Raw genomic sequence first — 26,533 nt, 5'->3', positions numbered from 1 at the left:
AAGACATATAATATTCTAGTTGTACTATCATATCACAGAAATAAGCATAAATTACTAAACTTGGGTACAACCAAATCTGGAAAAATACATAAAATAAACTGAAAAATTAACAATATAAAATACAGAACAATTTATCAAATGGCCATCAAATACCTTGCACTACATTTAAAAATCGGTATGAAATGTTGCTTGTTCGTACAAATATGACATTTAAAAGTGGAGATGATACACCTTAATTTATTTGTTAGATACGAAATATATATCGCTTTCTCACTGTACAATGTATTTCAGTAATATGGTAAACCCATAGAAGATGCAGACAAAATGGGAGAATGCTTAAAATATTATTGTGTTTGGAAAACGTGCCCTGCGAATTTCTTTCCTGTGAGCGTTTGAGGAATGTCTTGATGGTAATGGTCATCAAGCAGACAAAGCTGCCACCGTTTTTGAATCCTTCTTTAATATTAGGATGAATGATATGACATTCAAGCAGCATTATTCCTTTATCTTTTTCTTACATCTGCATTGCTCCTTCTGCAGAAGTGGCAGCGCTAGTTGAAGAGCTTGGCGAATTAATGACAACTAATCTCTCCCGGCTTCCAAAGGCTTCTTTAACTGTAATATAAATATGAATGTTAGTAAGATTGTAATCATAAAGGTTGAACTGTTTCAGAGTGCTATGCAAAGTCATTACAAACTTCAAATATATTTTTAGCAGTTTATAGGCACCTCTGCCACAAATAACTAAGACTGTTTCTCATGAACACATTTTTTTCTTGCTCAGAAAGTTTCCTTAAATATTTATATAAAATATATATATAAGCGGAGGAGAGTAAGGAATAAAACTTGCCGTCTGGTGATTTCATTCCTCACACCACTCCGCCATTACAAGTTTCAGCTGATCCCTGCCTTGATAATATATATATATATATATATATATATATATATATATATATACACACACACATACATATATAGATAGTTATAGTTAGGACCTATTTTCCATAAGAAATCTGCAACATTCTATTTGGAATAACTTTGGTGCCGGTTGACGAATCTTCGCGTGATTTTCAAAACTAATGGCCAGCTCCGATCCACTCCTATCCTGAAAGTCTTGGGGTGATTCGTCCAGCGGGGGCAGAGAAAAAAGGGGGGTCCCAAAACGTGTTTTCCCCATACAGTTTTCCATAGGAACCCTTCATCGCGGCTACAGCTCGAATTGGTGAACGGAATTACACCAAATTTGGCAAAGAGGTAGTCCTTAGTCCAGACTCGTGCCTTTTTGCTTAAATGGTGTAAATCCGTTCAGCAGTTCCTGAGAAAATCACATTTAAAAGTACATATATATCTGTAGCCTCGCAGGATCCGCGCACCCTGCCGAACACGAGCTGTATGCTAATTGGCTGTCAACACTCCAAACCGGGAAGTGTTGGCAGCCATCTTGTGCCTCGGTAGAACTGAGGCACAAGAAACCTAAATAAAAAACGCGCAAAATGCAAAAAGGGGTAAGGGTAGAAACACCCTAACCTCCTAGGCCTGCTCAGGGGGTCCCACAAGGACCCCCAGGGCCCAAAAAACAAAAGTTTGTAAAAAAAAAAGAAAAAAAAAAAAAGTCGGCAAAATCTGCGCAGGGTGAGCGTATCTTGCCGATAAAAAAAAAAACGAAGTGCGGGCTGCCGCGCTTGGATAATAATTAGCTAAATCCCGGGGGCATCTTGATAAAACAAAAGTGTGTGGGGGGCCCAATCCCCCCACACTGCCCCGGGGATGGCATGTATAATTGCGGGGGGGGGGGGGCACACGTCCCCCCGCAGCCCTGAGGACCATACTGGAGGTACCTGGTGGGCTAGTTGGCCAGGATTGCGGAGGAATTATTTCTCTAACTTAAAACGCGCCACAGGGCGTGTTTGCAGACATGTCACCTCAGGCTATGCCCCTTACCTTCACCACTGTGCAAACGCGTCCTGTGGCGCGTTTCAAGTTGGGAAATTAATTCTCTTTCAATATTGAGGGTCCCTGAATGCTAATTCCCAACTATAACATGTCTAAAACCTATGTTTTTTTCAGTGAATTTCAAAGGTTTTTTAAATGCTAATTCCTAACTATAACATGTCTGAAACCTATTTTTTTTCCAGTGAATATATATATATATAGCTATGACGAAATATGGGATGTAACCTATGTCTAAGCCTAATGCAGTAAACAGGAAAAGAACAAAATATATGCAGTGTCACTTTAACACAGCAATCACAAAAGAAAAAAAAGTGTTGGTACAAAAGCAGTCAGATGACTGACTTGCGTGTCATGTGATCAAGGCACTCCGGTGCCGAAACGCGTAATGGCCGACAGGAAAAAAACTAAATAAAGACTATTCCGTGCAGCAAACTGGGTTCGTGCTCCATGTTCTTTTGGGGAAGAAATTTGCAAGAGGCCGGCTGGCAGTGGAGTTCTTGGGGGATGGATGGATGGATGGATGGATGGAGATATATATATATATATATATATATATAAGAATTTCCCACAGGGGCGTCGAGCTGAAGATGGGACACGGACACCGGTTACGTGCTGGTAATTTGATTGAATTATGCTGTACACGGCAAGATGGCGTGTTTCGCCCACCTCCTGGGCCTGTTCACATCACAAGACTGTAGGACTTGGCCCTTTTTGGCAAAAGTTCCCTAAACTTTTTGCTTTCCCCCCTTTTTTAGGTGTCGCCTACGCAGTGCGCATGCACTGCATAGGAGGACCTTTAGCCGTCGCTCTGCTCTTTTTTGGGAGCACACACTTGTGGCGGCATCCACCTTGCGGGAGCAAGCAGGGGCACACATGCTACAACATATGTCTGTTGCGCCGCTGCTGCTCGCTCCCGCAAGGCGCATGGCAGCACAAGCACGAGTGAAACAGTCACTAAGCAGAGAGCGGGCAGTGCGAGGAGCGCTTGTTAATTCGCGTTGTCCTTGTTATTCTATTATGTCCGCTTTGCCACTCTAGGTACTGAAACATGCGTAGTACTTGTGTTTCCTGCTGGCTCAGTTGTCATTTCTTTTAGCGTGACCAGTGTATAAGTTCCTCTGTCGCTCCTTTTATTACTTTGGTAGTACTGGAGTTTCTCTTTGTTCTGTGTATGTCATTTCTGATATTGAGGTAGTACTTGTGTTTCATCAAGGATCACCCCATTGCCTATGTTGCTCCTGGGGCAGGTTTTATTTTTTTCCTGTTTGGTCATCTTTGTCGCTAGTGTTAGTACGGGCCGTGTCTGTCTCACTCCTGATGCTGGATCAGTGCTTGTGTTTCTGAGTGCTGTCATTGCTGTTGACACTGTGGCAACGTTTCTGTCTGGCTTGTTTTACTCAAAGAATATCAGAGAGGACATTATGTCTATTTGATTGGACTCTTAAGTTCCCCTCCCTCCTTCATCTGCTCGGGTAGTTTTGTTCCTTTAGTGCTCTGAAGCAATCAATGGGTAATGGTTTTTAAAAGTAATCAGGCTCCACCTCAAAGTGCAGCGGGTGCAGTGAGGTGAGAGTGCAGACAATGCATTGCCATGCTACAGACTTCAGCCTTTGTACAGACACGGATCTCACACAATGCGTCTAGATGTCTGCTTTGAGAGAAGCCTTGGGCTTTGTTTATTCATCTATTTAACGCTCCTACTGCCCTCTGCTTTATCGTACCTTCATTGACACATTTTTTACAGTCATTTACAAGACTGATCAGTGTAAATGTAACATTTTGCCACCTGGCTACTGCAATCGATTGGTGCAAATTCCCATCTCTCTAGGTGGCCTCTGAATAATTAGGGCAGTACAGTCGGTTACAAAATATGCCTGGACTTAAACTAATAAAATTATGAGAAATAAGTATTCATCCAAGCTTCACCCTCACCTCTGCTTGTCCTAAATAGCACCAAAAACAGGTTAGCGTGAAGGGCGCCTGCCAGCTTCCTGTGGTGGGATCATGTCTCAGGCTTAGAGACAGCGCTATGTGAACCAAGCAGCCTGAACTCAGATCATCGACTCCTGGTGTCTCGGCCCAGTGCAGTGACCCTGCGTGCACCATTCTGTGCATTGGTGCTGGGGGTCCTGGCTTTGAGGGCGCTTTAATATTCATTGTTCAAACAGACTTTTTATTGGACAGACACTGATCTCACACTAGTGTGTGCACTGAGAGTAAAGCACTATGGAGCAGCAGGACCTCTACCCTGGGAGTTGGTGAGGACTCGACTCTCACACTAGTGCCTAGATATATCAGGGAACATATGATCAGCACTACATTAATTACAATGCTTCTCTGCATACGGCATGTGTTTTAAACCGCAGTTACACTGTACTCCTGTGTTACACAAAGAAGTGCAGGTTCCCTCCCCTAAGAGAGCCCAAGCCTCGGTCTCACCTTGGCACTCGTAAGCAAGAGAGTTAAGATTCCTGTGTCAGCTCACCAGAGACACGTCTGCCATGAATCTCTTCTGCAAGGTCTTTCTACCGTTTCACAAGGGCACAAGGGGCGCCTGCTCCAGCACCTGTCATCAGTAGTTTTACTCTCTCTCTCACACGCCTCCTTCTACTGTCTATGTTACAAAATGTGTAAAAGTCATGTAGTTTATTAGCATCATCTGCTCTATAACATTGTGAGCAAAGCTACATTGGTTAGTTTCGCGAGTACTAACTTCTTCACTTGTTTATTAGCATGACCCAGACTTCGAGTAGGCTGAGACAGGGATATTTATTTCACATCCGCATTGGGAGTAGGTGCTATAGAGCAACTCAGACTCCGTCCTCCTGAAAGTTGACAAGAGTTGCAATCTAATAGTCCAGCCCAAATCTCTGCATTGGGAGTAGGCACTATAGAGTAGCTAGGCCTCCTAAATCTCAATTCCCCTGGGAACGAATGCCATCAATCTCACACTAGTGCCTGGATATCTGCTTTTGGAATAGGCGCTATAAAGCAGCTCTGCCTCTGTCCTCCTAGCGGTAGATGAGGGCTCTACTCATCTCACACTAGTGCCTGGATATCTGCTTTGGGAATAGGCGCTATGAAGTGGCTTGGCGTCTATCCTTCTAACGGTAGGTGAGGGCTCCACTCATCTGCTTTGGGAAAAGGTGCTATAAAGCAGCTTATCGATTATCCTCCTAGATAGATGAGGGCTCCTCTCATATCACACTAGAGCCTAGATATCTGCTTTGGGAGTAGGTGATATAAAGCAGCTTATCCATTATCATCCTAGCGATAGATGAGGGCTCCACTCATTTCACACTAGTGCCTAGATAACTGCTTTGGGAATAGGCGCTATAAAGCAGCTCTACCTCTGTCCTCCTAGCAGTAGATGTGGGCTCCAACCATCTTACACCAGTGCCTAGATATCTGCAGTAGAGTAGAAGGCCCAGCTCTAATTGGTGGGCCAGGACCCTTCGGTCCCACCAAACGACAACATAAACAAGCTTGTCCACTTGCCTCATTTTTATTCAGTTTCACGTTTGCCTGCAGTTTTTGTTTTTCCCCTCCTCAGCACGTTTGCAGGACACAAAGCAATGGGTGCTTCCCGTCGGTGTGATGGGGCAGTCACAGTGTAGTGAAGCAGAGTCTATTATCCCAAGGCCCGGGTTTTGAGGTGCTCTGCCAGCAGGGAGCTGGCTGCATGCTAAAGAAAAACAAGCATTGGCATAGCCAATAGGTTTGCCTTTGAGACCTTATAAGTGTTTAGTTATCCAGCACAATATCCTTGGTGCAACAACATCAACTGTTGCATGGCTAAACACTTATAAGGTCCCAAAGGCAAGACCAATTGGCTATGCCAATGCTTGTTCTGGCATGGTGTTGCCAACTTAGATGCTTTGGACACTTTGCGACTGCTATACAGTATCAAAGTGCAAGTGCTCCCTGTATAAAGAGTAATGGTAATTTGTTGTCCATGATATTGGTATGTTTGCCTTACTAGTAAAGTGCACTGTGTGTGCTAGGGCTGGTAATGCAAATGCTACTAGTGGGCCTGCAGCACTATTTGTACCACCCACACAAGTAGCCTTAAAAAGGGAACTCAGGCTTGCCATTGCAGTGCCTGTGCGCAGTTTGTTAAACTGCCATGTTGTTCTGACAAGTGTGCCCCCTTGCCAGACCTTACCCTTCTCTTTCTATGCACATCAGACACCCATATGGTAGGTCCAGGGTACCTGGGCAGGGTGCAGTGCATGTGAAAGGTAGGACATGTACCTAGGTGTGTACCATGTCTGGACAGTGAAATAATCTCCATTTCATTTTTCACTGTTAAAAGGCCGTTTTGCCCATAGGGTAGAATGGGAAGGCTGTGTAATATGTTTTCCAGCCTATCTTCCCAAAGGTTTAAGATGGAAAGGTGAAGATTAGTATGCCTGAACTCACAATGTAATAACACATCTTTTTATGAAGGTCATTTTTGCATTGTGTGTTTAGAAGCCACTCTTTTAAAAGTGGCTGGGTTTTTGTGCTTTAACATTTCTGTGTGTCTCTGCCTGGTTGTGGATTGACTGTCTGGATTTGAAAGCGATAGGATCTGCAGTCCTGCCAAGTATCACGCATCAGGCGTGACTCTAACGCATTTCAGAGTGGTGATCCGCATCACCGCACTGAAATGCATTGTCACGCATTTTAATGCCACTGACTGCACTCTTCTGACAACGCGGAAACTGCCTACACCAGGATGCTAGCGCTCGCGCCTCTGACACCTGTGCGCTCGCTCTGCAGTTGCTGTGCTCCTCTTAGACTTAAGTTGCCAGCAGGCGGCTCACAAACAGTTAAAGATCGTGCTCCGCTCTGGGTGAGAGTGCTACAATATTACAATCTGCCCTGCTGCGTGCCTGCATTGAAATGCCCGCGTCGCGGGTGTTGCCATCAATCACCGCACGGCCTCAGCATATTCCCGAAGCTGACATAATAGATGAGGTCCAGCCACTGCAACCTGATCCCACCGGCAGCTACAGAACCACGACTGTGCCTGGTGGCTGCCGGATGGACTCCCAGCTTCCTAGAGCACACCTGCTTGACAGAGGCAGCCTCAATGATGCCCGGGGTGGCCGCCATTGCCACGGGAGGGGTTGGTTTACGCCGGCCGGCCAAAACCAGCTTGCTCTCGCCAACCATCTCTATGCAGCAAAAATGTAAGGGCCCTCCCTAGCGCCTGATCTGACACACAGGCACATTAGCCACATTCAGTAAAGACATGTACGCCTTTATTTGTGTTAATATTAATAATGTGTTTAAGTTAATTTTGTGGTGTGCGGCCTATGGTGTATCACAAATACTGCAACAATGTGTCCAGCATTTGCCCAATGGTGAGAGAGGGCTTATGATAATAGGGTGGGCTGCCCACGCTGCGAGGGCGGAGGTTATCAGTTTCTTTACGTTTGGCTGAAGTGAAACTCGCCGCTGTTCGAACCGCAGACCAGTATTGCATGCTGCAGCCTCTCATCAAGGTGCCGCTCCGAATCCAGACTGGAGTTGGACCCCGGTTGCTGCAGTGCTGGAGAGAGTTAGCTGCTGCCTGCAACCTTTCATAATGATGCCGAGCGAGTCTAGGCCACGGCTGTAGGAGTCGAGTTTGGGGTCTGTGCATCCTCGCATGAGCCGGCCCCCAGTACCATGGCTCGCTCACCCAGAGTCTACCTACAGGTAAAGTAAATCTAAATGATATGCGTAATGATCATATGTGCTAAGAGCTTGTTATAGCTCTGATCTTGCCCTGTCTCACATTGTCCGGTGCCACCATTTTGGTCCGAGCTGGGACGCGTGACAGAAGGCAAAGTCTTGAGATCAGCCCGTTCTTCACCAGGCCTCGGGCTCTGTAAAAGCAATCTGAGTAGGGCTAGCAACTCTGGTCCACACGGCGTGACCCCAGGTAGTGGACTGTGTGCTAGCCAGCCTGGACAGGGTCAGCGTCATTGACTGGCACTGGTGTGCTTTAATTTTAACCCAAAATCCTCCTGGCAAGGCCACCAGGAAGTCATTGCTGAATGAATCTAAAGAAAGCAGCTGCTTGAGTCTTGTTGACACGTGCTGTCCACAAGATGTTTTTAATTTTGCAAAATACTGCCAACTCTGGCCCCATGTAAAGTGCCAGAGAAGTGTGCAGTAACCAGCCAAGCTTAGCCTGATAGTCAGTTTGAGACGTAAATCTGTAGCGTTCGTGCCAGCATTTTGATAGCATAACACTTACTTCTAAAGACCAGTAAAATGTGATAATACCATTTCACACTCTAAATGGCAAATAAGCTGTAAGCCTTGTCAGTATACCAAAGACAGGGCTAAATGAAGCATTACTGACATGTCAAAATGCTGATAGGGACAACAAAGTCCATGGCGAGGCTCTGCTTTCACTTGCTGGAATAACACAGAGGCAATATATTATGAGGCAAGTTGTTTCGTATCGAAAATACAAGCTGAGCACCATAGCTGGGAAGGCAAGCTGCAGCCACTTATAGACTACGTACGGGAGCACTGCCATTAAGCTCTCTTGCCCTCTTGTCCAAGAACACGGGCCAAAAAGCTCTCTGCCTCAGTCTGGCACTGCAGGGAGGATTTACTTCTGGTAGCAAAGGTGACTCCTTCAAGAGAGCACTTACTGATCTGTCCAATGGGGATGTTGTCTGTGAGAGTGTTGGAGAGGGGCTAAGATACTTTTAAAACTTCTCATTTCTGTAAAGTATCTAATTTCTGATATATATGTCTTTTCCATGCACTTCATTGCTTGATTTTACTCATGAGAAAGTGTCACTTAAGTGTCACGCATTTGGTAGTTAAATTGAATGTCTCACTTATAAGTATACTGAAACTACTGAAAAGTCACACATAAGCAATTTGAAAACTTGCAGCTGTGGTGTTATGGAACACAAGGCTCATTTGCAGGCAGTATGGCCTCTCATATTCTGTTTGGTACAGTCGGGTCTCACAGTCCACTTCTATTTCTTGTGCATTGCAGCAGTTTTAAGATCTTCTTAGAGTTTCTCGCCTCTTAAATGAGTGTAATTTCTGATTTTTACAAGTTTCCCTTATCTTCATTGCTTGATTTTGCTCGCAAGAAAATGTCACTCATAGTCGTTGAGTGTCACTCATAATTGCACTGAAACTATGAAAATGTCACACATAAGCACTTTGAAACCTTGGCAGCTACGGATCTGGGGAAAGTCTTGACCCAGGGGAGGAGGTGAGACAGCAACAGGCTGATCTGCATCTGGAGTGTAGGGGGGGATAACCGCTAGAGGTGAAGAGGCCTGGGTTGCTGCTATAAAACAATTGTCCCATCTCCTGCTGAGTGATTGAGAATCCAGACCCCCACTAATCAAAGGAAGAAGGTGTCACTGGCAGGGAGGCACCCAGAACTTGTTTGAACAGGGGTCAGTGTCCCCCTGAATACAAAGAATTCAAAGCCATTTAGGGGTATAACTATGAGAGCTGAAGCCCCTGATCTTTGGAGAATGGCTTGATCAAGATTGAACAAGACTGGAGCTACTTCGTGGTCAAGAGGAACCTTTGTCAAGGAAGAAACAAATGAAGAGACTGAAGGAAAGGACTCATCCTTGCTGTGTGATCTGGGGCGGGCCGGCAGTTTGCTGTTTTAACCAAGGAAAGGCTAAAGGTACTTTGCTGAGTGCTGGGTCCCCCTGCTTGAAAGGACTTTGCTGTGCTTTGTCCTGAAGTAACTTATCCACAAGTGCCAGAGGTGAGCTGGCTCCCTGTTGTGGAAACACAGGAAAACAAAGGTTTCCAGGAGAGTCTCAGCGGTGCTGTGTTCGTGTGCTTTTTGCAGCCTGATACCCTCGTAAGGTGTGCTCTGTGATCGTGGGCACCTGGAGTCCAAGCAAGGATCAGCAACGCTGTGTGCATGTGCTTTTTGCAGCCTGAACCCTTTGTGAGGATTGTCCCGTTATCATGTGCAGCGGAATCCAACTGAGTCTCATTGACACTGTGTGTGTGTGCTTTGTGCAGCATGAGACCTTTATGAGGATTGCCTTGTTATAGTGTGCACCAGAATCTAAGTGAGTCTCATCGACGCTGTGCGCCTGTGCACTGTGAGACCTTCGTGATGATTGCCTTGTTATCATGCACCCGGTGTCCAAGTGAGTCTCATCAACGCTGTGTGCGTGTGCTCTGTACAACGTGAGACCTTCGTGAGGATTGTCTTGTTAACGTGCACCCAGAGTTAAAGTGAGTCTCAGCGACCCTGTGCGTGTGATCTTCGTGCAGCCTGAGACCTTCGTGTGGAGTGCCTTTTGATCGTGCACCCGAAGCTCAAGGGAGAATCAGCAACGCTGTGTGCGTGTGCCCTGTGGCAGTCTGAGATCTTCGTAGCAGTAGCGGCCCGGACTGGCAGCCCTGGAGAAGTTGAGCCGCCGGCCCAAGCCCGCCGTTGTCAATTCACAAAGATTGCATCAGAGGCCCAGCTGCTGGACGAGGAGAGGAGAGTGAGTTTGCGCCGCCCCAGGTAACGTGTGTCGACGCCTGGGGTGGGGTGCGGGCTCTGAGGGAGACGCTCTCGGCCTCTCTCTCATTCCGGCAGCACGAGCCTCTGCTTCGGCTCGTATTGCGGCCCATAGTGCCAAAGGAGTGGCAGTACCGTGGCCGGAGTGCGGAGCTGCGCTTTTTGATTACACCATACCCGTGTTGGGGGCAGCTGTTGACAGAGGCTGACTGCGAGTCAGAAGGAGTGGCAGAGAGACCGCCTAAGGCACCCTGATCGGTGCCGGAGTGTATTACGCAATATTTCATTTTTGCATAAAGGAGTCCTGCCTGCCATATTACACATTGCATCATTTCTGCATAACAGAGTACCTGATTAGTGTATTACGCATTGCATTATTTCTCAATAACGAACTACCTGATTAGTGTATGACGCATGGCATTATTTCTGCATAACGAACTACCTGATTGTCGAAAGAAGCATTGCATTGTTTCTGCATAACGTACTACCTGATTAGCGTATTACGCATTGCATTATTTTTACATTGCAAAGTGTCTGATTGCTGCGTTACGCATTGCAATATTTTTACATCGCAAAGTGTCTGATTGCTGCGTTACCCATTACATTATTTTTACTTTGCAAAAGTGCCTGATTCTAGCATTACGAACTGTATAACATGGTATTAAGATTACAGGGGAATTTTTAGAAGAGCTCATTAATATCGCCAGAACTTACAAGGGCCGGCTGGCCTAACAACAGGCCAGGAGAAATAGTACACAATCCTCATATGTTGGATTTATATTGAGTGGTCTTATCGTACATCTTTTTATATAAAATGTATACTCGTTTTCATAAAATTCGTGTGGAGTCTATTTGTGGTGTCATCATTGGGTTGTTGTAAGCGTGGTTGCAAATACTTTACACATTTGCCTTGAAGATAAGCCTGGCTGCTCGTGTCAAGCTACCAAGGAGGTGAGCGGGCTATCTCAGAAGGTGACCTTCCTTTCCCTGACGTGGAACCGCGGGTCCCTATTTGGTCTAAGGTACCTACCTCAGCCAACCAGGGATCCCGGGTCTAACAGAGACTAACTGTGAAAGCCATCTTTATACAACATACACCATGTGATTGCCTGTCGGCACTGTGAGACTAGAAAACAGACTACAAACTGATTATATCTCAGGTAACACACCTATACAGCAGATACACATGGCATAGGTGACAAAATTAAATACTTATACTGCAATTAAAATAGTATTAGAAATAAGCAAAAATAGGTTTATAAAGATGTTGAAAATTGCATATATAAATACATGAATATATAAATATACATGTCAATAAGCATCATCCAATTCAGGAGAGCACAGTTAAAATACCAAATTGAAGCTTATTCCCCCTATATTACAAAATACTTATAAAAAGATGGCATAAATGTAATTGAATACACGCTTATGGGGAGAAGAAGTTGAAAACCTCCCTGCATATTGCTGGGGTTCAAAAGTACTATACCTTTCATACAAAAATAAAGTGCATACATGCTTAAAGAAACTTACATGTGAACTACTGTCTTCTAACTATTAAGGAGAGAAAATATTTTTAAACACTATATTATTATTAGATATGCAAAATGCAATTCTCATTCCTATGTGTATATCACAGAGTTCAAAGTTATCAATATCTTTTGGTCTTTAAAAAGCTGTGTTCTAATCAATTTTACACAATCGCAGACCTATTAGGAATAATCCCATAACAATTTAAAGTTCAATCCTAGCTATAATCAACTAAATGCTATTTAATACCAATTTACCTTCTTTAAATCAAGTCATTATATATATCTATATATGTTGGACTGTTAAGACCATAATGTGCAAAAAAGTGCTCCAGTGCAAATGTATAAATTTAAAGTGCTTCAGAAAAAATGTTAAAATGTGTCAACTATGGACAGACAGGAAAGGATGGCAGCTGTTAATTCCTATCTTATCATGCTCTCATGAACTATTATCATAGTGTTAATAATCAGATTATGGATTTCATCAATACATTTTAGTGGTCCCTCATGATTATAGATAATGGTGGAGTTCCTCCCCAGTATTTAATCCATTGGGTGTTCTAGTATCCAATTCCAGGATGAATTTGGATTCTAGTTTCCCCCTGTTACCACCTCTTCTCAGTGGGGGCACTGCACCAATGACATAGTATTTCAAATCATTCAAGTTGTTATCGTGCATAGCTTTAAAGTACCTCACTACTGGATATGACAAATCCAAATGGACTATGGCTCTCAAATGTTGAAGGATTCGCACATATATATATATATATATATATATATATATATACAGCTCCTGTACACCAGCAACACGAGTCACTCCAATAGCGGGTGCGGTGTCCCGCGATACAAATAGTAGCTCCAAATCCTCTGAAAAATACCCAGCCGGGCCAGACAGAAGAATACAGCACTCTCGAGATTTAAGCAGCTTAACAGCACGAATTTATTCTTTAAACAAACGCGTTTCGGGAGAAAGTTCCCTTCGTCAGTGTTACTATATATATATATATATATATATATATATATATATATATATATATATAAAAAAATAACACCTACTGGTTATAGTTAGGACCTGATTTCCACAGACAGAGCTATTTTTTGCTAATAACTTTGGCAATGTTTGACAAATCTTCGCGAACTTTTCAAAACTAGTTTGCCACTCACTTAGGCTGCTGTGTGGTAAGTTTCGGGGTGATCCGTCCAGTCGGGTCAATAAAAAGGGGGGTCCCAAAACGCATTTTCCTCCATTCAATTTTCCATAGAGATTTTAGACATAACTACAGCCCAAACCGCTGAAAGGAATTACACCAAATTTGGCAGAAAGCTAGATCTTGGTACAGGATGAGAGCTTTTTGTAATTTGGTGTAAATCTGTTCAGTAGTTTTGGAGTTATTTAAGGAAAAATTCAGAAATTGGATTTGACCACATATTCTGGAACTAAACCTTGTCGTTTTTGAGCAGTTGCGGACTTTAAAGAAAATTTGGAGACAAAACGAAGGTTATTTTTGGGATTAATTTCACTTGTGGAATGATACCACACTAATTTGAAGAAATAGTGGATGATATAATGACCTGAGTACATTCGAAACCACTTTTAGATTGGAGTATTTTGACTACTGCCCTGAGGAAGCCCTATTCAGGGCGAAACGCGTTGGCTGCACTTTGTCTGCATTATTCCATCGCCTTAAGTCATGTGTGGTCCAAGTATCCATTAAAGGATCAGATTTAACATCACTGAAGAGTCCAGATTGATGCGCTTGTCTTGCATTTGTGCATTTTGAAAAGCTTATGTTGCCTCTCTACGCTTTTTTGTGTTTAAAAAAGGTAGTATACAGAGCCCTGCAGCTTGCGGAAGTAATTGCAATAAGAAGATTGTTTTCCGGGTCAAGAGCGTCAAAGCACAGCTGTGAAGCCCACATGAAGATCAATGACAAATTAAAATCCCACTGTAGCTTCATAAAAGGAGCAGGTGGAAAAGCAAAATCCCATTTAGGAAAATAAGCACATTGGGTGTTACTTGAATAATGAGTTGATCAGGCAAAGAAAGGAAGCATAGGGTTTACAAATAACAATAATCTGTACCAAAAGCAGCAAAAATGTGCCAGGTCAAAAACAGTGCAAACAGGATGTATGGCTGTTTAGCCTAGAGGGAGGCAACTTACTTTTCCTCAGATTAGAAAACATATTTTGGCAAACTGCATAAATATACAGATTTTTGGTGGAGGGGTGACGAGGAGCGAAAGTGACATCCACAGATCCTGGTGTAAGATTGAAAACTCTCAGATGGTTTCAATCAATATCCATGCATGTAGGTGAAGACTGTAGTTGTTTGCGGGCAACAACCTGCCCTGCTGCCGGGACAGTAGATTATAACAAAGAGGCAGCTGAAATGTATGGCATATCTACAAGCTCAGAAGTACCAAATCCACTTAGCCCAGTCAGGAGCTATCAGAATGAGCTGTGACAGTTCTGCTTGATTTTCTTCAGCGTCCATCCATCAAACACTGAAGTGGAAATGTACACAGGAAGCCAGAGCACCACTGGAGGCAGACCATGTCTCTCAGAGACTCTAAAGAAGGAAACAGCAGGGCACTGAAGACTAGTCAATGAGTATCCTCCTATGTAGGGAAAATATCGACCAAGAGAACGCCCCCGCTGGGAGAAGACACTCTTGGTCACCTTCGGGTGCAGATGCTATTCGTGGTTGGCAAGAGATATGCGGAGTTTTGTCTGCCCTGAGGTTGAGGTATCCTGCCAGGTGAATGACCAAGGTAATATCCCATTAAATGACAGCTACAACCAAAGCCTGAGAGTCTCTAAACAGAGGACACAAAACATTTTTGTTTCAGTATAACATTGCATTTTATTTGTCTGTCAACACCTGAATAGTCTTGCCCCTAATGGAAGGCAAGAAGAGCTTTAGAGCCAGCCAAACAGCTTACATCTTCAGAAGGTTGATACCCCTGATATCAATTTCAACCAGGTGACCAGTTCAGAGGGGACACATCTATCACCAATGTGAGTGCTGGAGGGTGTAGGTACAGCAGTTTGGTGTATGTCAGACTGGCACTGATCATTCATCATTGAAGGTTAACAGCCATTACTTTGGAGATAATATTGTCTGAAAGGCATCCCCAGAGCCTGCATATGCCAACAGGCAAGCGGCACATGTAGGATGCCGAATGCCAGACGTTCAACAAGCTTCAGAACCCTCAAGTCGTTCTTGGGCAAAAAAGACTTCCAAGAATTGTCCCCCTGTGTGGCCCCTCTTTTAAAGGGAATCCTGTGCACAGGCTGAAAAGAATTTTGACTTTCTGACAGAGAATCAGAGGATGCAACAAAACTGTTATCCGAGGGAACCCATGACTAGCTGTTGTGAGCTCGCTTCCAACAGCCAGTCATTCAATTGCAAACATGCATCCCTGACCTGCAAAGATGCAGAGAATGTGTCTGCCTTCTGCAGTGAGGGCAGAAACACCTAACTCTCCTCCCACCCACTGAAGCAGGCACTCCCATTCTCTTGTTCACAAACCACCTCCCACTTAACCAGGATGCAACAATAACTTCTCTCAAGTAATTTCCCATCTTTTTGATACCACAAGTTTTAGAACCCTATTTTGAAATTGTCTCTCCAGCCAAAAACACTGACCTCACCAATATGGCGATTGTTTGTGAGGAGCAAGGGGTTTCTGCCTGTTCTCTGGCAAGTGTGCCCTTTCTCATGCTTATAAACTGAATCCCACCCACTTGGGATCAATGCAGGCTGGAATTGATTTCAGGAAACGTTTGCTCCTTTCTCCCGTGGACCGACACACTGACCGCTGTTCTGCATGCTAACCTAAAAGACCTTACAGCTTTTTTGGACAGCTCGATCACCCACTGCACGCTCCAAATGTACTATTGTTACAATAAGGATGAAAATTAGATAATGTAAACTGCAGAGCTACCTGCACCGTTTATCTACCTATGAGAACCTGCTTCAAACATGTGTTTTAAATACTTTCTGTTAGAACCGGCTATTTCGGGTAGGGTAAGGCTGACGCCAAAGCCAGGCCGAAACCACCATTCCAGTCAGGGCAAGGAAGTCACACGCCAAGATAACCCCTGCTCACCCTCTAGGTAGCTTGGCACGAGCAGTCTAGGCTAAACTCGGAGGCGATGTGTAAAGCATTTGCGCCAGCGCACAACAGCAACAACATATTAGGTACACCACAAAAGAGACTCCACACAAGGTTATATTAAAATAACTTTTGTATTGTCAAAACATATCAGATAGAACTACACATGTACATTGTGCCAACTGGCACGGGCAATATTCACATGGGATTATTTACACATGACAGGGCCACATGGGCCCAGTCATAATCAGCACTTTTAGAAATAGAAATACTTGTCAGAAATTAGAATAAAAGTATATAAACTTCATTGTAACACAAAGTAACAGTTATAGATCACATCCAGTATCTACTGGGAACAGGTAAGTACCACCTACGCAACCCTAAACCCTTAGGAGACTGTCACGCAGGGGACCAGGACCTCACTAGGACCACCTGTACTAAAAAGAACAACACCCTAAGTATCACACAGCATTTAGGGGTCTAAGAAAGAACACATTACCCATGATGCATAAATATACATTCAGAGGAGTAGTAAAGAAAAACACATAATGCATAAACCTACACATTCAGCGGTGTTAAGAATAAAGCACCTGATGAAATAAAAATACATTCAGAGGTACCAGAATAATACAGTAGCGCAATAGTCACATGATGTCTAAAACATTCAGAGGTGCAGGAATAAAACATGATGCAAGGAAATACATTCAGAGGTGCAATAACCATACAATTGCGCAAAACCTCACATAAGCCACTACCTGTGGCAGTCCCTAGGCCAACTGGCCTGGTTGGGGCTAGAACGCCCTGAGTCTCAATGTCAGGGGCCTAAACGATGCAGGGGCCCACTACTTGCTGGGCCCCTGGGAACACTTACAAGGGCCTAAACGCTGCAGCTGGCACTAAGTGCTGCGCAGCTGGGAAGGCCGGGCACCTCTGTGCCAACTCTATCCCTCTCAGGGACTCCTTCTCCATCTTGCGCCTAAACGATGCAGCTGCCCACTAATTGCTGGGCAGCTGGAGACTTAAAACTGCGCCGGGGCCCTCATGGCCCTAGAACAACACTGCGCAAAAGGTTGGAGCCACACAGGCTCTGAACAAATATGCCCCCTGAGCCTAGCAGGCTCTTAGAACAACTGTGGGGGTCGTTGGAGCCACACAGGCTCTGGCATAACACATGCCCCAGTCATTGGAGCCTCGCTGGGCTCTTAATCCCAACTGCGGGCGGGGAGCCTCTCTGGAGCCAAACAGGCTCTTAAACAAGGTAGGGCCCCTCTGAGCTTCTCTGGGCTCAAGACTACGGTGGGGCGACCCGCTGCCAACCGGGGCCGCCCTGACTCTGTGCCCCGAAGCGGCACCAACATCCAGCAAGGCGGGCCCTCAAGAGCCCCTCGCGGGCTCTGTAACCCCGGTGGGGCGACCCACTGCCATTCGGGCCCGCCCTTACTCGGTACCTTGACCGGCACCGCACGGAGCTTTCTCCCCCGCAGCCCTTCACTCACCGGCTCTTCTGTGCGGCGGGGGCGGGCTTCGGCGGCATCTGCGGAGCTCCTGCTCCTCGCAGACTCTCCTCGCTTTCCCCGGTCCCCCGTCTCGGGACCGGGACCCAGGGTGGAGCCAGCAAGTCTCCCGGAGTCAGTCTCCTCTCTCGGGGGCGAAGGCGGGGCTCTCCCGGTCACATGGGAGCCTCGCTGCTCCCTCGCCGGACTTCTCTCTCTCGGCAGGGCTCCCTCGGCACACGGGAGCCCTGTCAGCCGGCCGCCCCGTTTCTTCCTCGCCGCCTCTTCTCCTCGGGGCTCCCTCAACCAAAAGGAGCCCCGCGAACGGCCGCCATCTCTCGGGGGTCTTTCACTCCACCTTCTCCACCTTCCAGGAGCCAGCCACTCACAGCGCGGCTCCTGGACCAGGCCCCCCTCGAAGGACCAATCAGAGCACGGCTCTCTTCGGATCTCGACCAATCCGGTCGCGGCCCCTTCGTGGTTGCTTTTCTTCTGCGGGAAAATCGAGGTGGGCACTCGTAATTACTAAAACAAATACGGGCATGAAACCTCAGCGCGTCCAGCGCTACCAGCGGACATAAAGCGCTCCTCAGTGCTAGAACAGTCAGGAGAAAGCGCTCTCAAGCGCTTGGGGGAAATGAAGCGCTCCAAAGCGCTAGACAACAGGCAGAGCGCTCCCAGGCGCTCAGGAGGAAGCTCAGCGCCTCCAGGCGCTAGAAATACGGTTCCAGCGCTATCCACAGGAAAATGCAGCTCCTCCATGCTGCCAAAGCCCCAGAGCTCCCCAGGGGGGCAAAGCCAAGTCCCCCCATCAGCCCAGGCAGGGCAGAGGGGTCCCCCAGGAGTCCAGGAAAATCCATCAGGGGTCCAGGGGCTGGGCAGGACTCAGGGATTCCCCTGAACCCAAGCAGCAGCATGCCCCTGGCAGATTCAAGTCAGAAAACAAGAACAAATTGGAAGGGAAAACAGCCCCTTCTTATACACAGAAAAGGCTTTGAAGTCTTTGTGTAAGCGAGCCCCTAAGCCCTGGGTGTATCTGGTTTCCTTCTCCTGTCAGCCTCAGGTCAGAGGTGACAGTGGGCCATCAGAAGGGAGAGCCATCAGGGGTGGGCCGGCAGGCACAGCCTGGTTCCACCAGACGCTCTTTCCTCCCCTCCCTAACAGCAGATGGGGGCCTTTCATCTACGGCTGACTCAGACCCCCTCCTCCAGGGCCCTGCAGACCCTGTCCTACTCAAAACAGACAGTCCATCCACCAGCAGGCCCAGGCATGCCTGGGCTAGGCCCATCAGCCAATCACGTGCCAGCAGACTCACTACACAATTATGCCAACTTCTAAAAGTAGCGCTTCTAGACTAGACACAGCCATGCCGCATACACCATTCTGCAGCATTCCTTCTCACGAGTTCACACATATCAAACTCGACCCTGCACTCCCCATGCATCAGGAATCTACCATGGGCATACATATTCCCCATTCATTCCTATGGGAGGGCAGGTCACTCACCATCCATACACAGAGAGCACACGCACTTTACACTGTACCACAGTGAAAAAGTGCGCAGAGGCCTAAAATCACCAATCCAGGTTCCAAAAACAGGCTAGGAAAAAGCAAAAAGTCACGGGGTGAACCTGCCCAAAGGACCGGGTCCAACACATCCCCCTTCCAGCCAAAACGCAGGGTAGACCAATCACTACACTGATGGTCTTCGATGCTTTGGGCGACAAAACCACGGACACGGGCCTGCACGGCAGGGACACCGTCCAGTTTTTCGCCACTCTGAACCCACATAGACTTCCCTCAACAAAAGCTCTCTGGCACAACTAGGATACCCCACTGGTACACACTAGTCATCCACAGCCAGGACCAGGCCCTAGGCCATCCAAATATCACAGGTCCTAACCAATCCACAGAGTGGGGGCAGTAGCCCCTGGCACACAATAGCCAATCTCCACTCTCTTCTCTCAGGGTAGCTACACTACCACTGATCCAACAACCTTGGGACCGCACCCTCAGGTTGACCAGAGGTCACGGCAAGAATGCCCCACCCTACCTCTATTCTACCAATGTTAGGACTGGGGGTCTCTAGTTGGCAGAGGTAAGTACCTTAGACCAAGTAGGGACCCTTGCTTCTAGTCAGGGTGAAGGAATAACCCTCACAGGGAAGCATTCACCAGAACACAACTCTCCTACCAGATCAGGACCTCACTCCGTCACTGGTATACCACCTGGAAACTATTCCACTTCTGAGGTACAAAGCACACAGCACAGTCCCTCTTCAAGCAGGTGGGGGGCACAGCACACAGCAAAGCCCCCTTTCCTCCACCTTAGTGGAAACAACAAACTGCAGGTGGGCCCCAGAACACACAGCAAGGGCAGCCCCCTTATTCTCTTCAGCTGATTCACTTTGGTAGAGTTCCTCTTGACCTACAAGTTTCCTAATCTCCCAACCTAGGATCTTAATCCTCAAGTTGCACCGGGGTCAGAAGTACACCGTCCTTCTGCACCCCCTTCCAGTTCCATGATCACAGGCCCAGTATGTCTCAGGCTAGACAGAGCACACGCCAGCGGCGTAGCAGCGACACACTCTCCTCCCCCCGGGGTCAGAAGTAAGGACACCGTCCCTCTGCACCCCCCTCCAGAGTTCTGTACCCTCCCACCTTGGAGCGGTACCCCTGGAAGCCAACAACCGGTCAGGACACTGACTACAGATGCCCTTCCCTCCAGGTCAGGCTTAACCTGAACCTGGCCTCCCCCCTCCTCGGGGAACGACCTCCAGAGGCCCCACAAATGGTCAAGCACTCTAGACGGACAAATGCCCAGCGAACCAGGACTTCTGCACCCTCCACTTAGGAGCGGTACTACCAACACCAGGACCGCCGGAGTTCTGATTACAGACACTCCCCGTCCTCTAGACACAGGAAGATCCTCCTCAAATGACTTATAAGTACAGCCTAGGCCCCTGACCTGGCGCTCCCTTAGGGAACCCTCCAGGCCCTGAGACAGGGTTTCGGGCCAACATGGGACACACCGTCCCACACTCACACTCCGCCTCCACTGAGACAGGACGTGAGCCCCTACACCCCTACCATCCTAATGGGACCTAGCTGGGCTACACATGAACCTCTTCACCTACACAGGATCATCAGATACACAAGCCACTACTTTTAGAATCACTCCCTAATGTCGCTGCAGGACATCCAGCACACCGCCAGACATCCACCTTCTTGTCCAATGCCTCTGCAGGACCTCCTGCACACCACCAGAGGTACACCTCACGTGCAAGCTCCTTAAAAAAAACTCACACGAACCCCTCTAGTTCAAGACACCACTCATCCACACACTCCCCCTCCAGACTGGTGAGACAGTTCCTCACTGCCTCTGACTCTCAACCTGTCACCCTCTTACTGAGCACCAGGCACCATCCTCTGGGACTGGGAATGGGAATTCACGCACTGGACACATTTAAGCTGCCACCACTGGATCCTACCATACTGGGGAACCCAGACACACACACTACACTCAGGGAATAACCACCCTCCTGAGCAAGCAGTTTCTACTCCACCCTCCCTCTCTTCCATCTACCCACACAGGGACAGGAACAGGAATTGGACACTGGACCCAGCAAGGGATTCCTAATCTATGGGAACCTCCCCTCTCTACTGGCGTCCCGCCCTGTCATTTTCTCTCATCTGCCACTAAACATAAAGTGCAGGAACACCATCTGAAAATGACACTCTTGAGGAAAAACAAAATCAAAAACAATAATCCCAAACATGTGACTATCTGAAAAATGCAGAGTTTTGTAATGTAGCCAGTTGTTGCTATGGCACTGCGCAAACACACGTCCAAATCCGCACCGCTGACCCACCAATGTTAGAACCGGCTATTTCGGGTAGGCTAAGGCTGACGCCAAAGCCAGGCTGAAACCACCATTCCAGTCAGGGCAAGGAAGTCACACGCCAAGATAACCCCTGCTCACCCTCTAGGTAGCTTGGCACGAGCAGTCTAGGCTAAACTCGGAAGCGATGTGTAAAGCATTTGCGCCAGCGCACAACAGCAACAACATATTAGGTACACCACAAAAGAGACTCCACACAAGGTTATATTAAAATAACTTTTGTATTGTCAAAACATATCAGATAGAACTACACATGTACATTGTGCCAACTGGCACCGGCAATATTCACATGGGATTATTTACACATGACAGGGCCACATGGGCCACTGTCATAATCAGCACTTTTAGAAATAGAAATACTTGTCAGAAATTAGAATAAAAGTATATAAACTTCACTGTAACACAAAGTAACAGTTATAGATCACATCCAGTATCTACTGGGAACAGGTAAGTACCACCTACGCAACCCTAAACCCTTAGGAGACTGTCACGCAGGGGACCAGGACCTCACTAGGACCACCTGTACTAAAAAGAACAACACCCTAAGTATCACACAGCATTTAGGGGTCTAAGAAAGAACACATTACCCATGATGCATAAATATACATTCAGAGGAGTAGTAAAGAAAAACACATAATGCATAAACCTACACATTCAGCGGTGTTAAGAATAAAGCACCTGATGAAATAAAAATACATTCAGAGGTACCAGAATAATACAGTAGCGCAATAGTCACATGATGTCTAAAACATTCAGAGGTGCAGGAATAAAACATGATGCAAGGAAATACATTCAGAGGTGCAATAACCATACAATTGCGCAAAACCTCACATAAGCCACTACCTGCGGCAGTCCCTAGGCCAACTGGCCTGGTTGGGGCTAGAACGCCCTGAGTCTCAATGTCAGGGGCCTAAACGATGCAGGGGCCCACTACTTGCTGGGCCCCTGGGAACACTTACAAGGGCCTAAACGCTGCAGCTGGCACTAAGTGCTGCGCAGCTGGGAAGGCCGGGCACCTCTGTGCCAACTCTATCCCTCTCAGGGACTCCTTCTCCATCTTGCGCCTAAACGGTGCAGCTGCCCACTAATTGCTGGGCAGCTGGAGACTCAAAACTGTGCCGGGGCCCTCATGGCCCTAGAACAACACTGCGCAAAAAGTTGGAGCCACACAGGCTCTGAACAAATATGCCCCCTGAGCCTAGCAGGCTCTTAGAACAACTGTGGGGGTCGTTGGAGCCACACAGGCTCTGGCATAACACATGCCCCAGTCATTGGAGCCTCGCTGGGCTCTTAATCCCAACTGCGGGCGGGGAGCCTCTCTGGAGCCAAACAGGCTCTTAAACAAGGTAGGGCCCCTCTGAGCTTCTCTGGGCTCAAGACTACGGTGGGGCGACCCGCTGCCAACCGGGGCCGCCCTGACTCTGTGCCCCGAAGCGGCACCAACATCCAGCAAGGCGGGCCTTCAAGAGCCCCTCGCGGGCTCTGTAACCCCGGTGGGGCGACCCACTGCCATTCGGGGCCGCCCTTACTCGGTGCCTCGACCGGCACCGCACGGAGCTTCCTCCCCCGCAGCCCTTCACTCACCAGCTCTTCTGTGCGGCGGGGGCGGGCTTCGGCGGCAACTGCGGAGCTCCTGCTCCTCGCAGACTCTCCTCGCTTTCCCCGGTCCCCCGTGTCGGGACCGGGACCCAGGGTGGAGCCAGCAAGGCTCCCGGAGTCAGTCTCCTCTCGCGGGGGCGAAGGCGGGGCTCTCCCGGTCACATGGGAGCCTCGCTGCTCCCGCGCCGGACTTCTCTCTCTCGGCAGGGCTCCCTCGGCACACGGGAGCCCTGTCAGCCGGCCACCCCGTTTCTTCCTCGCCGCCTCTTCTCCTCGGGGCTCCCTCAACCAAAAGGAGCCCCGCGAACGGCCGCCATCTCTCGGGGGTCTTTCACTCCACCTTCTCCAGCTTCCAGGAGCCAGCCAGTCACAGCGCGGCTCCTGGACCAGGCCCCCCTCGAAGGACCAATCAGAGCACGGCTCTCTTCGGGTCTCGACCAATCCGGTCGCGGCCCCTTCGTGGTTGCTTTTCTTCCGCGGGAAAATCAAGGTGGGCACTCGTAATTACTAAAACAAATACGGGCATGAAACCTCAGCGCGTCCAGCGCTACCAGCAGACATAAAGCGCTCCTCAGTGCTAGAACAGTCAGGAGAAAGCGCTCTCAAGCGCTTGGGGGAAATGAAGCGCTCCAAAGCGCTAGACAACAGGCAGAGCGCTCCCAGGCGCTCAGGAGGAAGCTCAGCGCCTCCAGGCGCTAGAAATACGGTTCCAGCGCTATCCACAGGAAAATGCAGCTCCTCCATGCTGCCAAAGCCCCAGAGCTCCCCAGGGGGGCAAAGCCAAGTCCCCCCATCAGCCCAGGCAGGGCAGAGGGGTCCCCCAGGAGTCCAGGAAAATCCATCAGGGGTCCAGAGGCTGGGCAGGACTCAGGGATTCCCCTGAACCCAAGCAGCAGCATGCCCCTGGCAGATTCAAGTCAGAAAACAAGAACAAATTTGAAGGGAACACAGCCCCTTCTTATACACAGAAAAGGCTTTGAAGTCTTTTGAAGTCTTTGTGTAAGCGAGCCCCTAAGCCCTGGGTGTATCTGGTTTCCTTCTCCTGTCAGCATCAGGTCAGAGGTGACAGTGGGCCATCAGAAGGGAGAGCCATCAGGGGTTGGCCGGCAGGCACAGCCTGGTTCCACCAGACGCTCTTTCCTCCCCTCCCTAACAGCAGATGGGGGCCTTTCATCTACGGCTGACTCAGACCCCCTCCTCCGGGGCCCTGCAGACCCTGTCCTACTCAAAACAGACAGTCCATCCACCAGCAGGCCCAGGCATGCCTGGGCTAGGCCCATCAGCCAATCACGTGCCAGCAGACTCACTACACAATTATACCAACTTCTAAAAGTAGTGCTTCTAGACTAGACACAGCCATGCCGCATACACCATTCTGCAGCATTCCTTCTCACGAGTTCACACATATCAAACTCAACCCTGCACTCCCCATGCATCAGGAATCTACCATGGGCATACATATTCCCCATTCATTCCTATGGGAGGGCAGGTCACTCACCATCCATACACTGAGAGCACACGCACTTTACACTGTACCACAGTGAAAAAGTGCGCAGAGGCCTAAAATCACCAATCCAGGTTCCAAAAACAGGCTAGGAAAAAGCAAAAAGTCACGGGGTGAACCTGCCCAAAGGACCGGGTCCAACACTTTCCTTTTCTAAGATCTTTAGGCTCACCTTTATTTCCTGACACATGTACATATTTCTTTTTTAAACCACGTGTATTCTTACTTTTGTAATCAGGTTTACTCTGGCAATTCAGACAATGTCTTACGTGACTTACCACAGGTTAATTTCCGTTTAGGAATCCCTGCCTATATAGGATGACTGCAAATCTAATCCTAGAGTTTTTGAACTCGCAAGGTACTTTCTTTACTCCTTTTTCTTTTCCCAGCACTGATACATTTTGTGGATCTAACCATAAACAAGTTCCTGGATTATTATGCCTCTGGAGAAACTATAGAATGTTCTTTGATTCTCTGAGCCACCAACTGAGCATTTGCTATATTCTGCACTCACCCCCTGTTTGGTAGGGGAAGCGCAATCCATTTGAGGCAGCACCACAGATCAGTTACTCCACTAGACTACCATGTCAAATTTGATCACCTTGAAAATTCTCCAGTGTAACTCACACTGCCTGTGCACAAACCCCCACACACTGCAGTCAATTTCTCTTTTTCATGCCTGTGGATCCGGAGCCCCATCGTTCCCAATTTTTTTTTTTTAACAAGTTTGCTTCAAATCTGGTTTGGCAATGTGCCAGGGAGCTCGTCTCTGTAAATGAAAGGGTCCAAGTCGTGTTTCACATTTCAGAAGCAAATGTTGGTCACAAACCGAAATGAAGTCTGTGTTGGTGCCTCAGCACCAAGCATGACTAAGTCTTGCGACAAAAGACCCGGATGCATCATGAATATATTAAGTTGAGGAATCTATGGTGAGAAATATCCTTATGAACAGCTGACACTAGAAATCTAAACTTCTAGACACGATACGTATTATTAATGGAGGAAAACACTTTTGAAAATTTGAAGATAATATATTATTTAAATTGTTTGTATATAATACCGATGTGATCACTCATTAAACAGCTATAAACTTTCTAAATTAAATGAATACTTGATAAAAAAGAAAAAGGTTCCCAAATGCCGCTATGGACCAAATACAAACAATATCAGGAGAGTATCGGAAATTACAAATTGCAGCTGCAGTGAATTAGCAAGCTCCGCTGACTGTAAGTGCAATTCAACCACCAACAGACTAAAACTGAATAAAGAACCATTAGACATAAAGCAAGCTATACAAGAAGTAACTGAAAGCTGCAAATCCTTAAATTGTAAAGTTTTAACCGGAACACATATACTCGAGTTATTCCAAGGAGAAGCTAAACAAGAGCCTTTTACATATTCTGGTAATAACATATGATTTTTTAACAAATCTGCAATGTAACTTTCGATAGCCCACAGATCCTACTAAATCTCAAACAATCAGTTCAAAACGGGTATGAAAATGAATTCTTTAATCACTAGCCACCTTGGAAGAAAGAGAGGTATTATCTTTCCTATTGAACCAAAATCCAGTGGTAGACTAAATATTGGCAAAGCCAACAGGCCTTGACTTTGGAACCTATTAACTTTGCCAGCAGTTTTTAGCCATGCTGTACAGCATCCTCGATGCTGTGCATCGTGGCTAAATAGGAATTTAAAAACAAAATCCTTTGATACATCGTTTTGTAGGCACTAGCAACATGCCTTCAGAACGACAAAGATACAAGTTGATCTGTAAATAAAAAAAAAACATGTGAAAGGGTTTTATTTGTAAAAACGGATAAGAGAGAAGCACGATGTGGGGGTGTGGGGGTTGGAGCTGGTGGGGAGGGACAGCAAGGAGGTACCAGATGTGGCGAACCCCAGGGGGATGGAGAAAAGCAAACCGGCGATGGAGAGCAACATG

The 26,533-nt window shown here is 47.2% G+C and overlaps 1 protein-coding gene across 2 annotated transcripts in view; it reads right to left on the bottom strand.

The window, feature by feature from the left end:
* Positions 1-221: 221 nt before the first annotated feature.
* Positions 222-26,533, bottom strand: part of PWP1 (PWP1 homolog, endonuclein) — a 460,981-nt gene continuing 434,669 nt past the window's right edge. For both annotated transcript variants that reach the window (XM_078673945.1, XM_078673946.1), the window contains exon 15: positions 222-615. In XM_078673945.1, coding sequence (XP_078530071.1) covers positions 515-615 — 101 coding nt within the window. In that variant the 3' untranslated portion in view covers positions 222-514. The remainder of the gene's footprint in view (positions 616-26,533) is intronic.

This window comes from Lissotriton helveticus, chromosome 1_1 (assembly GCF_964261635.1).
Source record: "Lissotriton helveticus chromosome 1_1, aLisHel1.1, whole genome shotgun sequence".
Taxonomy (NCBI): domain Eukaryota; kingdom Metazoa; phylum Chordata; class Amphibia; order Caudata; family Salamandridae; genus Lissotriton; species Lissotriton helveticus.
Note: the sequence above shows the minus strand (reverse complement) of the source record. Positions and strands in the feature narration are given on the sequence as shown.